The sequence below is a fragment of the Girardinichthys multiradiatus genome, chromosome 11 (assembly GCF_021462225.1).
Source record: "Girardinichthys multiradiatus isolate DD_20200921_A chromosome 11, DD_fGirMul_XY1, whole genome shotgun sequence".
NCBI lineage: Eukaryota > Metazoa > Chordata > Actinopteri > Cyprinodontiformes > Goodeidae > Girardinichthys > Girardinichthys multiradiatus.
The window spans coordinates 16,253,109-16,276,015 of NC_061804.1; the positions used below are offsets into that span (position 1 = coordinate 16,253,109).

At 36.1% G+C, this 22,907-nt stretch overlaps 2 protein-coding genes across 5 annotated transcripts in view; both read right to left on the bottom strand.

Annotated features, from left to right (window-relative positions):
* aff4 (AF4/FMR2 family, member 4) overlaps nucleotides 1–13,906 on the bottom strand; it is a 35,094-nt gene extending 21,188 nt beyond the window's left edge. For 2 of the 4 annotated variants that reach the window (XM_047379042.1, XM_047379041.1), the window contains exon 1: nucleotides 4,797–5,001. In XM_047379042.1, coding sequence (XP_047234998.1) covers nucleotides 4,797–4,813 — 17 coding nt within the window. In that variant the 5' untranslated portion in view covers nucleotides 4,814–5,001. Of the gene's footprint in view, nucleotides 1–4,796; nucleotides 5,002–13,615 lie in introns of those variants that run through there. The other 2 variants (XM_047379044.1, XM_047379043.1) reach the window with 2 other exon arrangements.
* A 3,131-nt stretch (nucleotides 13,907–17,037) lies between these two features.
* On the bottom strand, nucleotides 17,038–21,236 carry zcchc10 (zinc finger, CCHC domain containing 10). Its single transcript, XM_047378515.1, has 4 exons — nucleotides 21,086–21,236; nucleotides 19,234–19,395; nucleotides 18,876–18,914; nucleotides 17,038–17,709 (listed from the first exon to the last, which is right to left on the bottom strand). Exons 1-4 carry the CDS (start codon nucleotides 21,124–21,126, stop codon nucleotides 17,493–17,495), a joined length of 459 nt encoding a protein of 152 aa, XP_047234471.1. The 5' UTR covers nucleotides 21,127–21,236; the 3' UTR covers nucleotides 17,038–17,492.
* Nucleotides 21,237–22,907: the final 1,671 nt, after the last annotated feature.

Genomic DNA, 22,907 nt, shown 5'->3' on the forward strand with positions numbered 1-22,907 from the left:
ACAAGTATCTTCTGCTTGTTGCCTGTCCTCAGCAGTGGTTTCCTAGCAGCTATTTTACCATGAAGGCCTGATTCACACAGTCTCCTCTTAACAGTTGTTCTAGAAATGTGTCTGCTGCTAGAACTCTGTGTGGCAATAACCTGTTCTCTAATCTGAGCTGCTGCTAACCTGTGATTTCTGAGGCTGGTGACTCGGATGAACTTATCGTCCGCACCAGAGGTGACTCTTGGTCTTCCTTTCCTGGGGTGGTCCTCATGTGAGCCAGTTTCTTTGTAGCGCTTGATGGTTTTTGCGACTGCACTTGGGTACACTTTCAAAGTTTTCCCAATTGTTCAGACTGACTGACCTTCATTTCTTAAAGTAATGATGGCCACTCGTTTTTCTTTACTTAGCTGCTTTTTTCTTGCCATAATACAAATTCTAACAGTCCATTCAGTAGGACTATCAGCTGTGTACTGTATCCACCTCCTGCACAACACAACTGATGGTCCCAACCCCATTTATGAGGCTTGAAATCCCACTTGTTAAACCTGAGAGGGAACACCTGTGAAGTGAAAACCATTTCAGGTGACTACCTCTTGAAGCTCATCAACAGAATGCCAAGAGTGTGTGGAGCAGTAATCAAAGCAAAAGGTGGCTACATTGAAGAACCTAGAATATAAGACATATTTTCAGTTGTTTCACACTTTTTTGTTCAGTATATAATTCCACATGTGTTAATTCATAGATTTGATGCCTTCAGTGTGAAGCTGCAATATTCATAGTCATGAAAATAAAGAAAACTCTTTGAATGAGAAGGTGTGTCCAAACTTTTGGTCTGTACTGTACATAAAATGTAACCTTGAAACCAATCCCACAGTTCCATTGCATAAAAACATGTTTTTATTCTTCCCTTTATTTTTATGACATTTCACCTTGAAAGTCCAAGACCTGACGCACTATTGTTCTAAAATGTCTTTCATTATACACCCATAATGCATTACAAAAACACTTGAGCCAGTTTTATAGCATGACACTGCAAACAGCAGTTTATATTTACATACCTGACTTCACATCTGACATTATAACTGATTTGATTAAAACAGGTTTTTAGACAAAACAGAGTTATGTAAAGCCAATCTCACTAAAGGACCAATGAGTCTTCTCTTTTCTGTGCACAACATTTAGCAGGAAGCAGCCACACAGTTTTGAAAACGGGAACAATTTCATTTCAGTTCAGCTTGTTGTCTACCAGTTTAAATTGACCACTTGTAAATCCTTCAATGAAAACAATGAGTTTAGGCCTGTTGACAAAGTGCGACTGTGCAGGAACCACCCAGACTCCTCCTAGATTACTGAGCACACCACATACAGGTATCTTACGTCTCTACAAAGTATTACTAAGAAAATGAGAATGAAATCCAACATGAAAACACAAGACACTGGGAAGCGTATGTCTGAAACTCTGAGTTTCCTGTTAGGAACAAGTCTATCAGCAATAACGCCAAATGAAACAGAATCAGAACAGTGTTTTCACAAGCCAACGTTTGTTCACCAACCTGTCAGTGAGTCTCAACTGTACGTTTTTAAAAACAAATTTCTGTTTTACGCCATAAGCCACTTCCAAATACAAACCATACTGGATTGGATTTACTCATGAATGAGAAATATTCAAATTATAGCTAGTAAATGGAACATGGTTTTATCAGTAAAGATGCAGAACGGGCATTATCTGTGGACTTCATTTACAGCACAGCTATGAAACAGTTTTCATGATGACAAACTTACAACTGACCCGACCGCTGATTACCACCTTCAGACATTGAGTGTCTACAACAGTTAACTATGTGGATGATTTACTAAAGCCACATTCGGGTAAACGCTACTTAATGATAGTTATTTGGTCTCCTTTACCTCACAGCTGACAATAAGCTTTCATTTGAAGGTCTCAAGCTATAAATGTTGTCTGTGATTTAAGAAAGAGCAATGGGGAAATAATGATCCATGCATTTTGACTGCACAGAGAGAAACTGATACTAAATGATGGTGTCTCCTAAAGTGGTGGGTAATGAAAATGTAAATGAGCTTGTTGATGTTAGCTGGGAGTAGGGCTGCTTGTGTGAATGACTCGCAATGTTAATCAAAGGCCCCCAGAAGCACGGCCTTTCATAAACATGACTCTGGTCCATTTAGACCATGAATTGACCTGATCTGTTGACATTTAAGAGCACGGATGAGACTCTGTGTCACTGTGGTACACCTCTAGAGGAAATCAACACATGCAAGGCTCAACTGACTGTTGCTGGTTTCAACAAACTAAAGCAGAAACGTGGAGGAACACATGAAGCAGCTGCCAGCTTTAGATTTTGAACCTTTGCCAAAACCAGTTAAACAAACAAAAAGTGAAAAACAAGGGAATAAAAATAGGTTCTAATGCAACTTGGGCTGAACAACAGTTAAAGAAAAATTTGTGGCAAAGCAAACCTTTTTTATAGATTAAAGTTTTGTCAAGCATCTGAACTGAGGACACAACAGGTCGAGCATTCCACCCTTTCACCACTTTGCACCTTTGGCCATTACATATCCAAGTTTTTAGGGTATATAATGGACACATTTGCCTCAGGACATTTTGTACAGATTGTGCGTCATGTTGTAAAAACCAAGAGTTCGTACCCTCTTTGAAAGATTCAATAGATAATAAACGGTCTACCATGGTTTTATGACTCCAATTTATATAATCTACCAGCAGGAGGGTGCTCAGACTTATTTTGGTTTGATCTGGGGTCATAAGCTGTCAAATTAACAAGAATCACTGGGCCCAAAAGGGGATTAGGATCAAAATAAATGAATAAAGGCCGGGAAGTAATTGAATGGCTATTTATCATATTCTATAAGTATTGCAAATACTTATTTACCATGGGAAATAAAATGATACACTATGGTTTAAGTGGATGGATAGAAAAAGTTTTGTATAAAGCTACAAAAAGCAATGACTTTATTTCAATTTACCCCTCCGCCAATTCATATATTATAGCAAGGGACAAAAACTATAGCGCAGCAGCTCATTTTTTAATGTAAACCAGTATTTTATAGAAAGATGAAATTAAATTCTCATGAAATTCCTAACTACACCTTCTAACTCAATTTAAACAGAGTTATCTGAAAATCCTACTCTCTACTCCTATGCTGTCGCTCTGATCCCAATTTCCGTTTGACACGTAGAAAACATGCAAGATTAAGAACTCAGCTAAAAACAAAACAACACTAAATGACCTACTGCTGGTAGATATCATTTATGGAGGTCATATATTAAAATCTCTTTACAGTAGACTGAGTAGAATATAGAAAATTATTTCAAATCATTGATTGTCAAACCGGGTACAAAATGTCTCCCTGTCAAGTTGGTAGGAAAATGTTGGCCAAACAGCACAATTTTCTGCTTTTAATAAGGCTGGATACGAGACAACAAAAAAACCTTCAAAGGTATGAAAAGAGGTGAAATGATCAGCACCCAATGGCAACATGTTGGTACTAAATAGCAGGACGAATTGCTAAAGGGTTGAATTGGCCCAGAGCCCTATAGAGATAACTTCAGTACGTTATTTAGAGATGAGGAAAACACTAATATTTTAAAATATTCCACATAACAGCTTGCAGGATTAGTGGTTGTCGTTGCTGTTTATAAAAGGTCGGCAGGGATATTTTGAACTGACCTGGAGAACAATAGTTCTTGTAGGTGAAAGGTTGTATCTGATGTGTTTGTGTACACTACATAATTTACAACAATTTTCAACCTACTAAAAAACTACAATACCTAAATAACCACCATGTACAAAACAACTATGTGAGAGGATAACAGCAAAATCAAGGCAGCAAGTTAAAAAATCTACGCACTACACAAGAAACAAGTTTATAGTTAACATACAGGTCTGTCTAATGCTCTAAAGTCAATACTTAAGGAATGTAGATGGCGTGTTTCCTGTCTTACTCATAATTCCTCAGAATAAGCAATAGCATTTGCACTTACTTGCAGACAAATATTTCCCTTCTCATATTAATTGAACCTTTGAAACTGTTAAGGTCCTGTTAAGTTACGTCCATCTACACATACTGCCTGTATCCTCATAAACGTCCAAAATATTAATTCTAACCTGAATCCCCTATTTTAGATCAAGTTTAGCTCTATTCTTCAAAGTAACCCGTATAATTTCAGATCTGTTTTGGAAAAATCAATATCAAGCAGATGATAAATATGATGTTACATAATTGTTTAAAGTTCCACTCAGGTCAAGCTTTGACTTGCATGTTTGGACATGCCCACGTCCGAGGCCCAAGTCCTTCTGCACTGATCTGTTGACAAAATAGTAAGTCAGAGTTTGTAGACTGTTACAAAGTTAAATAAAACTCTCGCTTTATTTCTCAGGTCTCAGCTACGTTTCAATACTAATGTGATCTGTGTAACTGTAGTGAAATCAATAGTCTGCCAAACTTAAAAGGTCAAAGTCTCCAGAGTTGAGAACTCCAGTCACGTTGCAGCTAAATTAATCAGCTCATCAGTCTCTCTGTAACTCACAACATAACAGCCAGGCCTCATCTTCAAGAAAATTCAAGAAAAAAAGGACAGAGCTGATGGTTATCTGATCACCATGAATACAGGACAGGCCCTAAGTCATGCAGCCATTATGCAAGCTCATGCAAACAGAGAAAGAAAATCTAACTTGGACACTGGAGTATTTAACATTGGAGCATTTTACTCTAAAAACAGACACCAAGATTTTAAAAAAAAGTACCAAGCCAAGTACTTGTGCATTTCTTACCCTGACTGAGAGGCCATGGCCTCAACCACTGAAACATTGGAAGAAGGGTTCAAAGGATCTCCTAGAATTTCAGAAATACCCTCATCATAACTTCTTAACCTAGACTTAAGCGCCAACCTCCTCCTGTGAAGCCTCTATTTCAATAAATGTTATCTTTTAGCGTCCAGCAGTAAGACTGCAACTCCAGTTTTTTAACCCGACTCGAAGGTACACTGCATTTCCTTGGAGTGGAGACAAATCTGACTCAGGGAGGGGAGGGGACTGCCTGCTCTCGGTAGATACCAAGTCGGCAAACAGTGGGGGTGGTCACATGAAAGGTAAAGTCTAGAGACTGAGGCTGCTTTTGTTTCTGTTTTGTTGCTGTGAGGTTAAAGCATGAATGGAGACCCAGTGAAATGAATAGACCCTGGGGGTGCAAACGTATGTGGAAGGTTGCGTTAAATAGTCACAATCAGCTTTATTGGCCAAGGCATTGGACTTTGGTTCCACTTTGCCCTCAATGTAGACATTTTAAATATAAATATATAAATTCGGTGGGAAATTAAAAAGGCCTTTTTTTAAGTAAATACCCAATAGTGAAAATGTGTTTACGAGATTCTGACAATTAGGCGTATGTAAAGTCAGACAGTAATGCTGGATGAAAAGTTATTAAATGTTAAATATCAGTATGTTTTTAACAGAATGTGATTAAGACATGAAGAGACATGGTGAAAATATATGCTGGATTAAAGTACATATTTACAATATCACTAAAATTAAGAAGAGTTAATCAAAGTATGACAACATACAACAACAGAGAAATTACAACAATAAATAAGAAATTAACCATAAACAACAAAAGAAAAGATTAAAAAAGAGCAAAAGGGGATCCATAACAGACAAATAAATCTCACCTCTCCCAGAAAGTGGCACTGTCCACTTCCTCCCATAAATGGAGATGTTATTTTACACCACAGGCCTCTGTCTGCCTGATGTCACTGCCCTCAACCAATCAAGCTCCATCTTTCAGTCAACAAAGTCCCATCCTCCTCCCCACTATGCCCCAAGCACAAGGCAATGAACCCATGAAGCCTGTTAAAGACACAGTGCACAGGTTTCCACCATGCTGCTGCTTACTAACAAAACATGACATATTTTCATCAGCTACGTGTGCTGATGAAAGAGCGGGCAAATGTGCCAACACTACATGTTGCAAGAGTTTCCATCTAGTGCATATTCTGAAAATATAAAGCTACTTAATCTACAGTTATCTATATACAAGCTGATTTTAAGAAAAGCTCCCTACAAAGGAAGCTTTACTAAAGCTTTTTAGTAACTTAGGACAAAATAATCAGAATTAGTGAAAAAACTAAATGCAAGAAGCTTGTGGACAGTATGGGTACTAAGTTTTTGATACTTTAAGTGTGTAAATTAGATGCACCAATCAACCTTTTCCCAACCGATTATGACTTACAATTGTATTTTTTGGGGTCTGACCTGCTGATTGTGATTAACAAAATTAAGCTTTATATCTATATATATAAATAAAAGAGCACAAATGCTGGGTTTGAGTCATCACTCTGGAGCTCCATAATACATTTTTCTGTAAAGCGACAGCTGATACTCCAGGTTGATCATCGTTCTTGTATTTCAAGTCACATTTTAAGGTGACTCCACATGCGTCATGTTTACAGATCTTCTCTGCCTCACAAACGCCCAAATGCAAATGACAACGTGGAAGCCATTTGCTTTGAGACCTTCTACTGGTTGGAACTCATTGCTCACCAAGCTTTGACAAGAGCTGATGGAAGGCTCAATAATATTCCTCCAGCACAAAGAAAATGATGGCCTGCTGATCCATCTTTGGAGTATTTTAGGGTATTGGCCAGTATTTGTTTTAAAATAGCTGATTGTTGAGAACTTGAGAAGTACCATCACTTATCAATGTTGCCTACTAAGACCAGAAGAAATACGTGATTCACAAACGTTACAATCCTACCTAATGCAACCCGAGTCTTCTTCATAACAAATGATAATCCCCTCAGGTAAAGTATATCCAAATTTCTACTAACAATTGAAAGGTATTACCAGTCCAAATCCTCCTTCCCTATTCATCCTTGCAAAATGCAAATCACTAAAAGCAACAGAAACCCAACTAAGAAAAAGACTATCACCACACGATAAGTAATAATTGCTCAAGCTATACAGTATTCCCCATTCTACTCTTGGAAGAAATATATCCTCACAAGACAGTTTCTTAGGCTCAAACGTGTGGAAAAGTAGTTACCTTCAGCAGATCCAATCTACCACTCGTATGTTTTACAGAATCATTGTGGAAACTGAGATTGCTTACTCCAGGAACACTTTGGTTGAACAACCTGCATGAGGTATTGCACAAATTGCAAGTATCTTCAAAATGAAGCCAATAACAATCTTTATTACAAGCACAAAACATTTTTAAAAGGCTGAACTGTACCACTGTAAACAGTCAGAAATTGAAGACTTTTTACAGGTGGTTAATAAATGGGTGGGAAAAAAGAAAGATTTTTCAGTTATGTTGATATAGCCACCAAATTGTCAAAAATACTGCTGAATGCATCTCATAGAAATACAGTTCAAACATAACCAGCAAGTAATGGGTACAGATAGGGAGTGAGTGCCACCTCACGTGCTGCTTTTGAAGAGAACCTGCTGACAACAGGAATTCCAGAGGGAGCATCCATTCAGCTGAACCTTTCCTCTGGAAGCAGCTGTTTAGGGAGAAATCCTGCGACTATAACCATAACAATGCAGTCAAAAAATTGCCTTTGAGAAACTGTCCTGAAATAATAGGTTTCATAATACCAGAAAACTATTATTTACCCGAATGGTGGAGAAGAAAAATATTTCTCCATGTATTTTATTGTTGTGTTTATTAAATAGGATCAGTAATTTGGGAAAAAAATCTAAATTTGCTTTGTTAGCCTTCAGTTTAATAACATAGCCCGTCCTATTTATCATGCCTTTAACATTAAATTGCAAGAGGTAAACAGCACATATTATAATTTGCATGCTTTCTAAACCACTGTCAGGGTCACTAGAGTATTTCCACGTTAAAAATCCCTACTTTTCGAGACTCCTTTTTTTCCCTTGGTTTTTCCATCATTTTTATTAAATGGCATTATACCAATACAAGTACAAAATTATGCCCATCTGCATGTTAGTATGAATTTCTTCCCCAAATCATGAAACACAGCGCTGAACTTGGCTTCGATTTCAGAGGAGGTTTTAGCAAAATTATATTTGCTTTTTGCCCAACTTACTCAGACCAACAATGTTCTAACTGACAGATACCACACTGTTCCAGGTACTTTTTCAGCCACATTGCTTCTGGAACGTGACACAAATCTTCCGGTTGCCCATATACTTTTCAGACAGCTTAAACTGTCTTTACCCTCGTTTAAAGTTTGGTACGTTTTAAAAAGAAATGAAAAGAACTTTCTTGGCCCTAAGCAAAGGGGAATTCAAAGCACCACATTTGACTTTATGGAAATTAAAATTGTATTAAATCCATTTGGACAAAACAACTATTTTAGAAGTATTAAATACACGTTCTAAGCAGAGATGCACAGATTGATTGGCAAGATAGATTTGCTTTTTGCTGCTGCACTATGTGTACTTTTTTTTTTTACATCGCACACTATTAGTACTTTAGTTTTTACAGCAGGTCCAACAGTTTTTCTTATCTAAAGCATTTCATTGGATTGTTGACTGTGTGTTAACCTGCATATAAACCAATAAAAAATAAAGAATAGTAACCAGAATCAGAATATTTTCAGCTTAACCTGCCCTAATCTGCGACCAATCAATGATCGACCCGTTCTAAGCGTGGGGTCATGCTGACCACAACACTGTTTTTGACGGAAGAAGACCAAGTTAGCCATTTTCAGTATCAGTGCGTCGTTTTGAACTGAAGTCAGAAAAGATTTGAGAGGCTATTTAAAACACATCTGTATTTTCCACATGTCGTGACATGTCTACATTTCATTCACACTGTGAGAGTGAGACAGAATTACAGCAAATAAAAGGAAGGTGCAGCTCAGCTTTATCCATTTGAGCTTTCAACCTGTGTGTGATAGAACGTGCTGAGTTAGGAAATATTGCCAGCCTTTTCAACATCTGAATTAAATATACAATTTCCAGAAATTACAAAGACGTATGTTTACAGTTATTAATGCTAACTGCACTAATCACTAGATAAGATGCTGAAAACAACTTAAAATATAAACTGTGGGGCGTGGTAGTGGCGCAGGAGTTAATTGCGCGACCCATGTAGGGACGCCTTGGTTCTTGACGCCGCTGTGACAAGTCCAGGCCCATTGACCTACACCACATGCCATTTGGTCTACGTTCCTACCCTCACCTTTGGACATGAGCGTTAAGTCGTGCCTGAAAGAACAAGATCCGGATACAAGCGGCTGAAATGAGCTTCCTCCACAGGGTCGCCGGGCACTCCGCCCGGGCTGCTCCTACATGCCGATAAGAGTCAACTTCCACTGATTTTATTGGGATCTTATGAGATAGGTTAACACAAAGTCGTGTGTAATTGTCTAGTGGCAGGAAAGTATTATAATTCTCATTATATATCGTTTTTCCTTCTTTTTTTAAAGAATTAATAATCTTAAAAGTGTGGCATGTATTTGCATAAAGTCTCCTATTACTCTGATACTTCTAAATGAAATCCATTGGAACCGACTGGCTTCATTAGTCCTCTAATCAGTAAGTAAAGTCTGTGCGCAACCTCAGTATTAACAAATTTGATAGCATAGCAACTTTTTTATTTTCTCTCCTTTATTGGCTTGTTGAGACGCTGTTAAAAGGGTTTAAATATTGTTTGATTTCATATACGGAATTTCTATGGTTTTGTTTGTTCGTATTTGTTCTTAAGGTAACTCTGTAACACATGTCCAGGGGCAGCCTGAAACATAGCATTTTAGAAAACCATGGCATGTTTACTTAACTGCTTATTAATACATTCTGTCCCAGTTAAATAAACGTTAATATCGCAGGACAACAAATTCTCCTGAAGGTATTTTGTTGTTCTCAGTAACGATAGTTGTCCATCCCTACTCAGCAACCACAGAAAGGATGACTTAATGAAAATTAAACAGCAAAATTTCAATGTATATAACTTTGCAAAACTGCAACATAAAACGCAGAAACTGTATTCATGCAATAACTTTTTCTCCAACATCCTACTCTGCGACTTGAACAGTTTGTTACACTGACCCAGCTTTTTTTTTATTCATTTCCTGCAAAGACCTTTACCTGCTTACAAAGGACATTGTGCTAAATGAATTCCATTAGTGTTTATGAGACATCTGACTCCTGCGACACAACACAAAGACTGTTATTGTAATATTTCTGAAGCAGGAGCAAAGTATTTCACAGTATTTGTCTGTGCCAGATCACAGAAACCGGAACGGGCTTAATGAGTTTCACCTTCACAGGACTGTGTAGCCACATGAGGACTTAACTCTCATCCTAAAGAACAAAAGCAGAAGAACAGATGAACGGGGTCGGGACACCGTGAGCTGCAGATTTTTCTGCTGTGTGAGCAACAGCACTGAAACGTGCAAAATAAAATAAAATACAGCTACTGATGTCTGATAAGATTTGGGCTAAATGAGTTGGCAGACTCTGAAGGAGCAACTCAAGCAACTTACCCCTGTCAAGCTAAAGAAATATTATTTGATTATAGACTTAAATACATAACCTTACTGACATTTAATCCAATAATGAAGCTTAAAAGTATTAGCTGTCTATACATTATACAAAACAATGTGATTTTAAACCTAGAAATTAAATTCAGCTTTTTAACTAGGACGAAAACGTGAACTATGCATTGTTTTAGAAATCTGTACTAGCTGCTCCAAAGCCAAAGAAAACATGCTCTCTCTGCTCTGTCTGGACTGGACGACCAAATCACTGACACATCTTCTCAGAGCATGTGCCCTTTGCCGTGGCAACAGGGGAAACAGCTCGACTGAAGCCCCTAGGCAAAATTTCAAGAGGAAGCGAATTCACAGCCAGCCGTGTCACAGGGAGCACACTTACACATTATTAATATGTTGATTGCTTAAGCTGCTCGTTTTGTTAGTTTCATTCAAATCATCTGGCAAAGTTAACACCTGAGATTAATCTTCCTTTGCTTTTGCATCATTTGTCTTCGCAGCCTAATAAGGGAATGCAACCGATACAAACTATTACAGCCAGGCAAAATAGAGTAACTAATCTATATGAAAAAATTTGATTTTTTTTATTTAATAAATATTTATAATCCAACTTTAAAATATATTTTAAATGTTTTTGACAGATTTGACACAGATTTCATTTGCAAGTGTTTTACCACAGCTTAATTAATCACTGAAACTGTTTTAATTTCTGTTTCCATTTGTATATGACATAACGAACCTTTTAAGTTTGGTAAAATCATTATGCCTTAAGCTGCCGAACAAGCGTATTAAAATGGCATTGAAAAGACAGGTGGGTTGCCTTTTGTGCCAAATCATTATATTGCAAAACATAAAAATTAAAAGAACTGTAGCTCATTTTTGCTAGCATACAAACATAAAGTAATACGACGTTTAAAAACCGACAGCCAGAAAGACGTCCACTAACACAAAATGGGATTATATTCATTAGAGTATAGTTAACATTTAGAGATGCACCAATCAGCCCTTTCTGCTGGATGCAGATTTCCTTTTATTCCATTTTAAATCCTAGATACAACATCCTTCCCATTCAAGCATGTGTCCCTGAAACAGGATTAAAAAAACATTCTGGTTTTTTCAGTCTTGACCAGCAGATTACTGATCAGAGCAGATCAAAGGAAAAATTATCAATTTCAATCTCTGATTTATTGTTCCAACTTTTATCAGTCACATTTCTAAACCAAGGTAATGTTTAATCCACCAAATAGGGCAACGGATCTCTAGACTGGACTGTTATGTCAAAGTAGGGTCAACATTGAAATATCACATTCGTAGGCAACACATTTAATGTTCATCACACAAACAGCTTAGGTCCTAGCTGTAAGTTCTTCTCGATTACAGCTGTAAAGGTTCAAATCTAACTGGCATATTACCGTAAAATAACCCAACCATGAGATGTCAACCAAGATCAACAGGCGCGGTTCTTTTGCCCAAGTGCCAAGCCTGTTCTCGTCATAGCCACCTATGAACTGTCATGTATTAAATTTAACTAGGTTTATCTTTGTTTCAAACATGATCAAACATGTTCACATTATTTCCTTTTCTATTAATGTCATTTCAAAATATATAGTCACAAGGCACTTCACAAGACAAGCAAGTCCATTTCATATCCAGTTATATAGACATATATCATTCAATTAATAAAACTTATGCCAGTACAATCCAATCATAAAGACAGATATTAAATACTGTCTAATTCAACTGTAATTATATTACACTACAGTCAAATTCAGCTGATTGCATAATCCCAATTATGGAGATGCTTTTCTCAGCAGATCCAGACTTCCAATGGTCTTTGAGGTCTGATTGGACAGAACCCAAATTTTTTAAAGGACTATAACACAAATAAGAGAGGAAAAGACACGCGGTGCAAGTTCATTATTAGAGTTGAGGTCTAAATCCAACTTAAAAAAAGATGGTTTCAATTTATGCATCAATGCATAAGGCCCTAACATTTATCAGATTTTTATTCAACTGAAACAAAGCAATCAAAGTACATATTTGGTGAGTTTATAGCCCGGAAATGTTGGAAGTTCTTATTTTTGGTGCATAAAATAAACTGGGGAAGATCTACTTTTTAAAGTATTTGACCTGCCGATCAATTGGACATTGGCTGATTCCAATCTCTGGTTGATTGACAAGGGCATGTCCTGATAAATAAATAAAAAAGGCTGTTCATCTAAGGAAACTCGGATGACTGCATCCAGTCACCGCCTTATATATATAACTGGCAAAAAGTAACTTTGGACTTGTAATTCCTTTTCTGGCCCATCCCCGTAGTGTGTCACTTAAAATGGCTTCCTGGAAACTAATGTCATGTTTCTTTCCTAAAACTAAATATAGTTTGGCCTGTGTGTGAACTTTGATTTGCTGCACATAAAAGCAATCTGATTAAATAAAAAAATAATCTTAATTCTTAATGTTTTGTTTCATATTCGTTGGATTGGTAAATACCGTCAGGTGTAGAATAAACAATTTATATCCATCTCACCCACTTTAGGCCGATCCAGAGTGTGTGTTGCGATTTTCTTAAAATCTTGTACATTATACATACATTAAAAGCTGATTCTGATGATTTAACTGAAATTATAATATTATTAATATGCACCACATTTTAAGTTCTATAACTTTACTTCAATGTGTACATTTATTTTATTAAGTAGTTCTAAACTATTTTATTTCTGGAAAACACAAATGAGGCCTATGAATTTACATTATAAATACAAAAACAAGATCGCTACCACCTAAATGTTTGACTCAGTTTGCCACAACCAAAGCCCAAAACACGTAGAAAAGTATTATTTACACTTTTGTTGTGAAATAAATAAAGTTTTCTGTGAGAAAAGGTCAAAAGAAGCCCTCAAATCCAACTTAATGTTTTAAAAGAGGCTAACCTGCAGGACTACCTGCGTCTTTAAGCGGAACGTTTGCTAGCTAGCGGCGTTTAGCTGCTAAGCTAGCGGCTAGCCCGTTTAAAACATTTTATTTTCTGCGGAAATTCAAGTTAACAATCACTCCCAATGTAACACAAGCGCAGAGCGAAGTTATTCGAGAAATAACGCCTTTCCTCACACTGACAAGCCTTACCTCTTGTCTTCTTTTTAGGCCCAAACCATTCTAGCTGTTGGAAAGCTGTTTTCTCTTTGTCTTTTTCCACTTCCAGTTAGACGCAAAATGGACTCAGCTAAACAGCAAAAATACTGAAACCAAACGGACACTTCACATGTTTTCTTCAAAACGCACCTGCACGCCGACTTTGAAACAAAACGGCATCATTTTTTCTGTCGGTGATGTTGTTACCAGTGAATAAAAGTGACTGATAGGTAAGTTAAGCAGCCAAGCAGGTACAACAGACAGGAGTGGATGGCAGCAGTCAGCGATGCTTTCACCGTCCGTCGGAAATATGTCAAACACATCCTCCGAACCGTCCCGGCTGGTTGAAGAGGCATTACTTTAAAAAATATTAAAAAGCTTGTCATATTTCTGCAGGGAGTACTGTGTTTCCTTAATAAATTAAAATTAAATAAATATAATTTAGTAAATTAGGCATCTACAGGCCTAAGGCAAAATAAGAATGAACCAGAATAAATCCGATGTCAGTTTCAAATAGATAAAATCTGTTTGAAACTGACAAGATTATGAAATAAAGAAAATCTGTCAAATGATGAGAAATGGTAGCCTATATGACATATATTATTGTACACGTAAAAAAGACTGCTGGAAGGACTTAGAAAATGGTATTTCCAGATAGCAATTTTAATTTATCTTGGAATTTATACAATATAAGTTTCCCTTCTATGATTTGCTTTCGTTTTTTAGAAATATTTCTGCACATTTTAACAAATTGTTGCACATTTACTAAGCTTTTATGGCAAAATAATGGAAAATTTGAGGCTTTGTCTTAGGTCTAATAATTTGTACAATGGCTTCATTAAGTAAACGTTTGCTTGTGTAACTGAGAGAATAACCTGAACATGTTTTGTGTACACTAAATCCAGCTCCTTTTGGGTATTCCACTTGTACTTGAACGCAGCATTTCAGTGACGTAAAGGTTGCCCATGTTTTGACGTACAAAGGGATATCACGCACGTCTCATGTGTCCTGCTGTTCATTGAGGGCTTGTGATCATAACGGTAAACGACCGATTCTGGTTGTTATTCACTTTTGTGAAATAAATAAATATATAAAAATGTGTAAAATGTTGTTCTGTATACATAATTCAGCTCCACACTTTATTATGTAACATTTCTGTTAACTTAAATGAAAACAAGCTGGTGGATTTATGTGATCCACCTTACGTAGGAATAATTCTCGCAAACATGTCAAGATCTCTTCCTCTGATTACCTTATTAGGAAATACATTTTGATGACAGGATAGACCCGTCACATTCAAATACGTATTTTTATGTTTATTCAAATCAAAATCACATTTGAATTCAGAGCAAAAGAACCATTCACATGGGGGTTTTATCTTTTAATCAGTGAACATTCCCCCACGGTTGTGAACAACAGAGGTTTGGTAACTTGCTAAGGGGTTTCTTCACTCTGAATAGAGGACCAGTTCACTGGAGGTCATTCACTGCTGCCGACCTCTTGGCCCCAACATGGTTCTATAGCCTTAAAGGCTGACCTCTCCCCACCAAACACACAAAACCCACTTTGATGATTTGGCTGCAACATGAGAGATAGCTTGTGACCAGACCAAATAAAGATAAAAAAAAAAACAAAAAAAAAAACATTTCTATGGTTCATTTCCATACCCAAAGCACTTTCTGCTACTATAGTAGGCCAACGTTTTTAATGATTTAATGTATTATCATAAAAAGGGTGTGCTTGAATTTTTTCCCTTTTTGTCTTATCACAATAAGACTTCTGATTTTATTAGGATTTTGTGAAATAGACTAACACAAAGTACTGCATCACTGTGAAGTGGCAGGAAATTATAATATATATCTATGATATATATGTTATAATATATATCATTTTTGATAAAAATGACAAATGTGATAAAAATAAAAATCTTAAGTGTGGTATCTATTTGCATAAAGTCTCCTTATACTCCAGTACTCCTAAAAAAAAAGCCAGTGCAACTGACTGGCTTTATTAGTCCCCTAATCAATAAAGTCTGTGCGTAATACAACTTAACTATCAACACCTCACAAAGGATCTATTAGCCTAAAATGGAAAGCAAGGCAAGTTTATTTGTATAGCCCATTTCAGCAACAAGACAGTTCAAGGTGCTTCACATGATGAAAATATATAAAAACATTTGTTTTTAAAGTACATGGCAGTGGCATAATTAAGGAAAGAAAAGTTGGACCACAAACTGAAGTTAATTATGTTTCGGTTAATAGTTTAAATGGAACAAGTATGGTACGACTGCAAACCTATGCAATAAACTTAAACTAGGCCATGCAATAAGAGCATTGAGAAAAGCAGCCAACAGGCACATCGCACCCAAAGATCCCCAACTTGGGTGGCAATATCTGGTGACCAGAAAACTGATGGTTGTGCACTCTGTAAAAGTGGCTTTTAAAGAAGAGTTGAAAAACAAATCTCTTGTTGAAAGACAGCCATAAGATGTGACACAATTAGTTTTGGGGTTTGTGAAATATCCATTCAGCACCCGCAGATGGTGCAAAAAATGCTGCAGCATATCCCAGAATGTTTTTCAATTTTAACTTTCCTCCACTGGTTACCTGTGTATTTTTAGAAAATTATTTCCTTTAAAATCTCTAAATGATCTTACTGCCCCCACCTAAACATTTTAAACATATTTATTTTTGGTGTTTTTTGTACAGAATTTGTAAATCATGGTTTATTTTAAAGTTTTTTTTTTTTTTTTACAAAAATCTTTACAAATAAAGCTGGTTTGAACACACTGAACACATCACCAGCACTAAGAAAAATGAGAAAAATGGTGGTGGTGGCAGCATCATGCTGTGGGGATTATTTTCTTCAACAGGGAAGCTGGTCAGAGATGTTCAGAAGATGGATGGAGCTAAATACAGGGAAATCATGGAAGAAAACCTGTTAGAGGCTTCAAAAGACTTGGGACAAAGGTGGAGGTTCACCTTATAGCAAGATAATAACCTGAATCACACAGCCACTGCTTCAATGTAACGGTTTAGATCAAAGCTTATCCATGCATTAGAATGGCTCAAAATCCAATATTTAATTAATTTTCAGAGTCTCTCTGACAGAGCTTGCAAATTGAAATGAGAAAACAAATATCGGTTCCTTCTGATGTGCAAAGCTGGTAGATGTATACCGCCAAAAGATCCAGTCTAAGGTGGTTGTACAGAGTAATAACTCAGGGGGATTGAATACAAAAAACACAACACCCTTTTCTGAGCTTTCCCTCCACTTTACAATTATGGACTAGATTGTGTTGGTCTATCGCATGGAAACCAAACACGATACACTGATGTTTGTAGTTATAACGTGACAAAGTGTGAAAAGGTTCAAGGGGTACGAATACTTTTGCAAGGCACTATTTAACAAACAAAACCAAGCCAAATTTATTTATTAGTAAGACAAGATTATTTTACAACATGAATTTCTATTTTGTTCTGCATACTTTACAATCTTAACAATTTATTCAATCAGATGGAGATTTGCTCATGTTTACCTGTACAGATCCGGCTCAACTAAAAACATGGTTGAGATCTAAAATCCAAAGACTTAACTCAAATACCTTTGTTTCTCCTAACAGGTTTTGAAGTTTGTTTTCTTGCTAGAAATACAAACATTACAAAATGTCACATATGCAGAAGGATCTGTGGAGAGGAGTTTAAAACACAGAAGAAAACACAGCTAAAAACACATGCCCTCCTTAACAACACACCTGTACAGCGGTCATAAGCTCAGTTTAAACCAGCTGTGATTGCCCTTTAAAAAAAAAACAGCATTTATTTGAGACATCGAGCAACATCAAGAAAGCCCACCGTAATTCCCAGCATGCCTATTTTTTCTTTTTCTTCTTCTTTGGAGGTCCTTCATCTGAATCGCTGGTGCTTCCCGAGTCTGAGCTGTCTGAGGACAGGGAGGAGGAGGAGGAAGAGGAGGAAGAGCTGTCGCTGTCCTCTGAAGAGGAGCTGGAGGAGTCGCTGCTGTCTGACGATGAGTCGCTGGATGAATCGTCTGAGTCGTTGCTGCTGTCGTCGCTCGAGTCTTTTGCCCTGAGAGCAAGCAGAGCTCAAAGTGAGAAGCGAGCCTCTCCCACTGTAACTGTTACGCTGGGATGTTACACGGACCGTGATCACAGGTGACAAAAAAAAAGTTGTTCTGATTATTTCTTTGTTTTTGCAGTCAAACAACCCTTGCAAGTGGATGTTGACAAGATCAACGCAACTGCACATCAGATTTATGTGTCTGCTCCTGACTATGTGCCTCATGCACCCTGTTCTCTAACCCTGAACCTGTGACTGCCTCTTCACTGCTTGCATCCATCCCCATCACCAACAATAACCAACACACATTTTTATAGAGAAACATGTTGCTTCTTTTCAGTAATAACCATATAAGCAAATTATTTTGCAGCTTACTCAAACCATATTTTATGGTTCCCAAGTTAAGAGACACGATGACCAGCCAGAGCAGAGAACAGTAAAATAAAATAGATCTAATTTAGGAAATAGTCAGAAGAGATTTATAGTGCAAAGAATAAAATTGTCAGTCCCTCGTGTAAATCTTTTCAATAACATAATCAGTGTAGTTAGAAAAGGAGTAGTAGCTGCTTGGCTTAAAAGAAAAAGAAAAGCTGGACAGTGTGACAGTCTTGTGCTGTAGTTTTGCATAAAAGGTAACATCTCAATGTAGAGAAAACACAAAATGTTGGTAAGGAAATGACAACATGTTTCATTCAACTAGATCAGTTTAATTGTTGTACGTATAAATAAGCAAGAATAACAACTATTTGCAACTGATTTACAATTAAATCTGATTATATTTAAAAATGTAAAAAAAATACTGTAAATGCTTGGAATTCTATGTTGTCTTTCCATTTGATTGCTTTAGCTATCAACACCTTTACTACTAAAAAGCAAAAATGCAAACACAAATAAAATCACGCTAGTCATTTTCTATTGCAATTTCTGAAAGAAAGAACAGAAATCATGAGTAAAAAGTCGATTCATACAGACCAGTGCAGTTATCAAGACACTCCACTAGAGTGCGCTATTGAGTCATATTTCTTAAACTTGATTTGATTTCAACCAAATAAAAGATGAAATAATTAGAAAAAAAATCTATGAATAAATACACTTTTTGAAAAACCTAATAAGCTTAAATCTAATTAGGTTTAATTAAAAAATGTACTCGGCACCAAGAAAAAAAACATACTTACTTCTTTTTGCTTTTCTTTTCACTGGAGCTTTCTCCTGGTCTGTGAAGAGAAAAAGAAATTAATACCTATCCCAGTTGAAACTGACAATGTATGCATTAAAAATGTTTTTAATGCAAATTTTGTGTCTTTATCATTTTATGTAACAGTTGATGGATTATTTTAGATCAATGAACTGCAATCAAAGCTAATTTTAAATGTTAACACTGGTTTAAAACAAACACTGGTGTTTGCTGTGTAAGTATGTTCCTTTCATTGGATCATTTTAGTGAACGATCGCTGCAAAGTATTGCATTCAGACTTTTAGTGCGTAAGTGGATGCACCATTGTCAGTAGGAATGAAAGAATGAGGAGCCCTTACCCTGTGATGCTGAGAGATTTGTTTTCATTTTCCTTCAGCTTTTTCTTCATTTCAACTGTTCTTGATGGTCTGTGCAAATACTTTCGTTTCCCGGTGCATTCATACGTCCAGTGGCCCATCTCAAGGCACTTCTGGCATCGCACATGTTGTTTGTTTGCCTCCCTGTAGACAGGAAAAAAGACAAATACCCTTCAAATAAGAATAAGAAGACAGCAAATGATTAACACCTCTGCATTCTTTTTTTTTAAATCAATTTAAGTTTGTGATTCTTGTAAACAATCTGTGAATTAACTGTATTTGAAGGCTAAAGGTCACCATGTTGTTAGTTGTGGAAATTCAAGCCAAAGACATTTTAAAAGTGTTTAAGTAGGGTCACTACAATATTCTTCATTATAAAAACTTCAAAACGTTGAGACTAAGATTTTTAGAGTTTTTACAACTTTCTTTACATTCGAGCACAATGCAATTATCACCCGCATCTTCTGCAAATCATTAAAGAACACTTCACTGCTTTGTTGGCATTTGGGCAAGCTTAGATCAGTTCTCTTCCAAGTCTGTAATGCGAGGATGTGTACGTTAAATACAGACTGTCACAGGAAAACATAGCAGGGTCAGCGCTATGTTTGCCATCTTAAGCCGAACTTGGTTACAAAAAACCACAGGCCTGAATTAAAATAAAAATTTAAAAAACAAGTTTTGATCTAGCAACTTAAAGATAAAGGATGTCATCTTAATATAAATCAATACAAATTGTCCTTTATTTTTTCACAAATACATTTATTTATTTTTAGATATTGGAAAGAGGAAATAATATTTTTTCATCCATTTTATTCAAGCTTACAAAAATTACAAAATCAAATACCAGATTTTTCTAGAATTTTCAAGGCTGGCCAGGAACCCTGTTTAAAGGGAACTTTTTTTCTACTTAAGTTGGAGAAATAATGGAACAGTATAGATTTTATTTTTTTGTATTTTGAACATGCTGCACGGTGGCTAAGGAAATACACAAATACCAGGATTTATGACTTTTCAACCAACTCTGGAACAGTTTTCCAAATTTTTTAATTTCTTTATATGCCTTATATAAAGAAAAACATTTAAAGTAAAACCTCTGCTTCTAAAGAAAGACTATTGCTTTGTGTAAATCAAAATATCTAAACTTTTTTTTTTATTTTACCGTTTTCTTTTATGGTGCTTTTGATTTCGGAAGGCTTGCATACAGGCTGACATTACTTGGAAAATGTATATGCTGTCCCCAAGCATGCATGGGTGCTGCAGACTCATGCTTCCAATACATTCTTATTTTTCATCAGTTGCACTTTAAAAACAAAGAAAATCTTTGATATATTTTTTGCATTTTTTCATTCACCGTAACTTCACTGAAATCATAGGTGCCTTACACTTTCCATTTTACAAAAAAGAATATAAAAAAGGAGATGAAGTATCAAGAATATGTCTAAATAATGTAGCTCTTTAATATTTATTCTACATTAATCTTTACGATAAAAAAATCCAAAACACGTCGTTCTTCTGCTCTCTGTAACTACGTTATTTGTATAAACATTTGCATATTTTAATAGAAGGTTTAACTTAATACGTCCCGACATACAGGACCGAGTAAAAACGTCAGCACAGACAACAAATCTACAAAAAATTAAAATATCTTGTAAACAGAAGCAGCGGCGGATTTCAGCGCTCCGGCTAGTGTTAACTGAGGTGTTAGTGTTAACTAGTGTTAAGTGAGGTGACGCCCAACGACCTGAATTTAGTTGGTGTTAAAAAAAAGAAAACTAATGTCGCAAACTTTGCGAAATATTTTACTGATAGTTTCAATTATACAGGTTCTACTTACGCTTGTCTCCTCGCAATTATTCTGTGCATGGGAGTCGCCATGTTGCCAGATCTACGTCCTTCTTCGTTGCTATTGTTAAGATGTAGAGAAGCAACAGCGGCCCCTGGAGTCTTCTTCTTCTTCTTCTTCTTCTGGTGTTTAATGGCGGTTGGCATGAATCTGTAGGTGTGCATTACCGCCACCACTGGTATGGAGTGTGGTTCAACATGGATTAATATCTTATATACTCAAATTCTATTAAATAATTTTGTTCTTTTTAGGAATCTAAAAATAATTTGTATATGTTTGCTCCCTATTGTCTTTTGTAATTAATCTATTATGCTAAACTTTTCTTTAATCCTTTCAAATTCTCTCTTCATGCTTCTTCTTTCCAGCTCATATTTCTGACACTCTATAAAAATATGTTCAATTGTTTCATCCATCCCACAGTAGTCACATTGTCCTGTATTATGTTTATGTATTTTAAAAAGTGTATAATTAAGTCCTGTATGTCCTAATCTTAGTCTTGTTATTACCCTTTCCTCCTTTCTATTCCTTCTTCCAGTTCTTTTTTCACCGACTGCCTTTTTGATCCTATAAAACCATCTTCCTTTTCTTTCTCCATCCCACCTTTTCTGCCATTCTTCCTTCAATTTTTGTTTGATGATGCTTTTTGCTTCTAATTTACTTAAATGTACTGTAAAATTTATATGATTTTGCGTTGCCTTCTTAGCCATCTTATCTGCCATCTCATTTCCTTTAACCCCAATATGTGCTGGAACCCATAAGAATACTATCGATAAACCCATCATTTGTAGTCTTAATAAAGTATGCTGTATTTCTAGTAGAATATCTAGCCTGCTGTCTGAATGGTTATATTTTAAACTCAATAATACTGAGCTTGAATCTGAACAAATGATTGTTTTTAAAGGCTTTATGTCTTCTACCCACTGTACTGCTAAAAGTATTGCTAATATTTCTCCTGTGTATACTGATACACCATTTGTGATTCGTTTTCTTACTCTTATTTGAAATTCTGGTACTATGAATGCTATTCCTATTTTGTCATTTACTTTCGATGCATCTGTATAAATCTGAAGATATTGATAATAATTATTAACATATTCCTGTACTATATTTAACTCTAATATACATGTTCTTTTCTTTTTTTCCATTAAAGACATATCTACCTGTGCTTCTGGTAAGATCCAAGGTGGTACAACAGCTATTGGCAGTATCGGACTTATTACTATATTTTGTATATGAAACTCTTCTGTTATTTTTTAATGATCCATCCAAAACTTCTTGTCTCTTTTTAAATTTTTTCCCAGTATGACTTCAATATCTCTCGTGCTGGATGACCCGGGTTATTGCCTTGTAAATTTATCCAGTGATTTATTGTTAATTGTGTTCTCAAATCTAACGGCGTTTCTCCCATTTCTACTTCGAGTGCTGCTGTTGGGGTTGTTTTGAAAGCTCCTGTACAAAGTCTTAATGCTTGATGTTGAATAATATCTCATTTTTCCAGGTGCGTCTTTGCTGCTGAACCATATATAATACTTCCATAATCTATATTTGATTGGATCAATCCTGTATAAATTTGTTTTAACGCTTCCCTGTCTGCTCCCCGGTCACTGCCAGCCAAATATCTCTTAATATTTAATACTTTCTTACATCTATCTATTATTTTCTGAATATGTATATTCCATAGGATTTTCTCATCAAACCATATTCCTAAAAATTTTATACATTTCACTTGTTCTAATTCCTGATTATATCATTTTAATTTTATTTCCTCTCGTTTTTTTTCCGTGTAAATACCATAACTTTTGTTTTCTCTACT

Excerpts from the sequence above, each read along its gene's own strand:
- zcchc10 (XM_047378515.1), bottom strand. The coding sequence starts at position 21,126 with ATGGCGACTCCCATGCACAGAATAATTGCGAGGAGACAAGC. Across the intron at positions 19,396-21,085 it reads ATAATTGCGAGGAGACAAGC|GGAGGCAAACAAACAACATG; the intron begins GTAAGTAGAACC and ends TCCTGTCTACAG. Across the intron at positions 17,710-18,875 it reads GAAAAGAAAAGCAAAAAGAA|GGCAAAAGACTCGAGCGACG; the intron begins GTAAGTATGTTT and ends GCTTGCTCTCAG.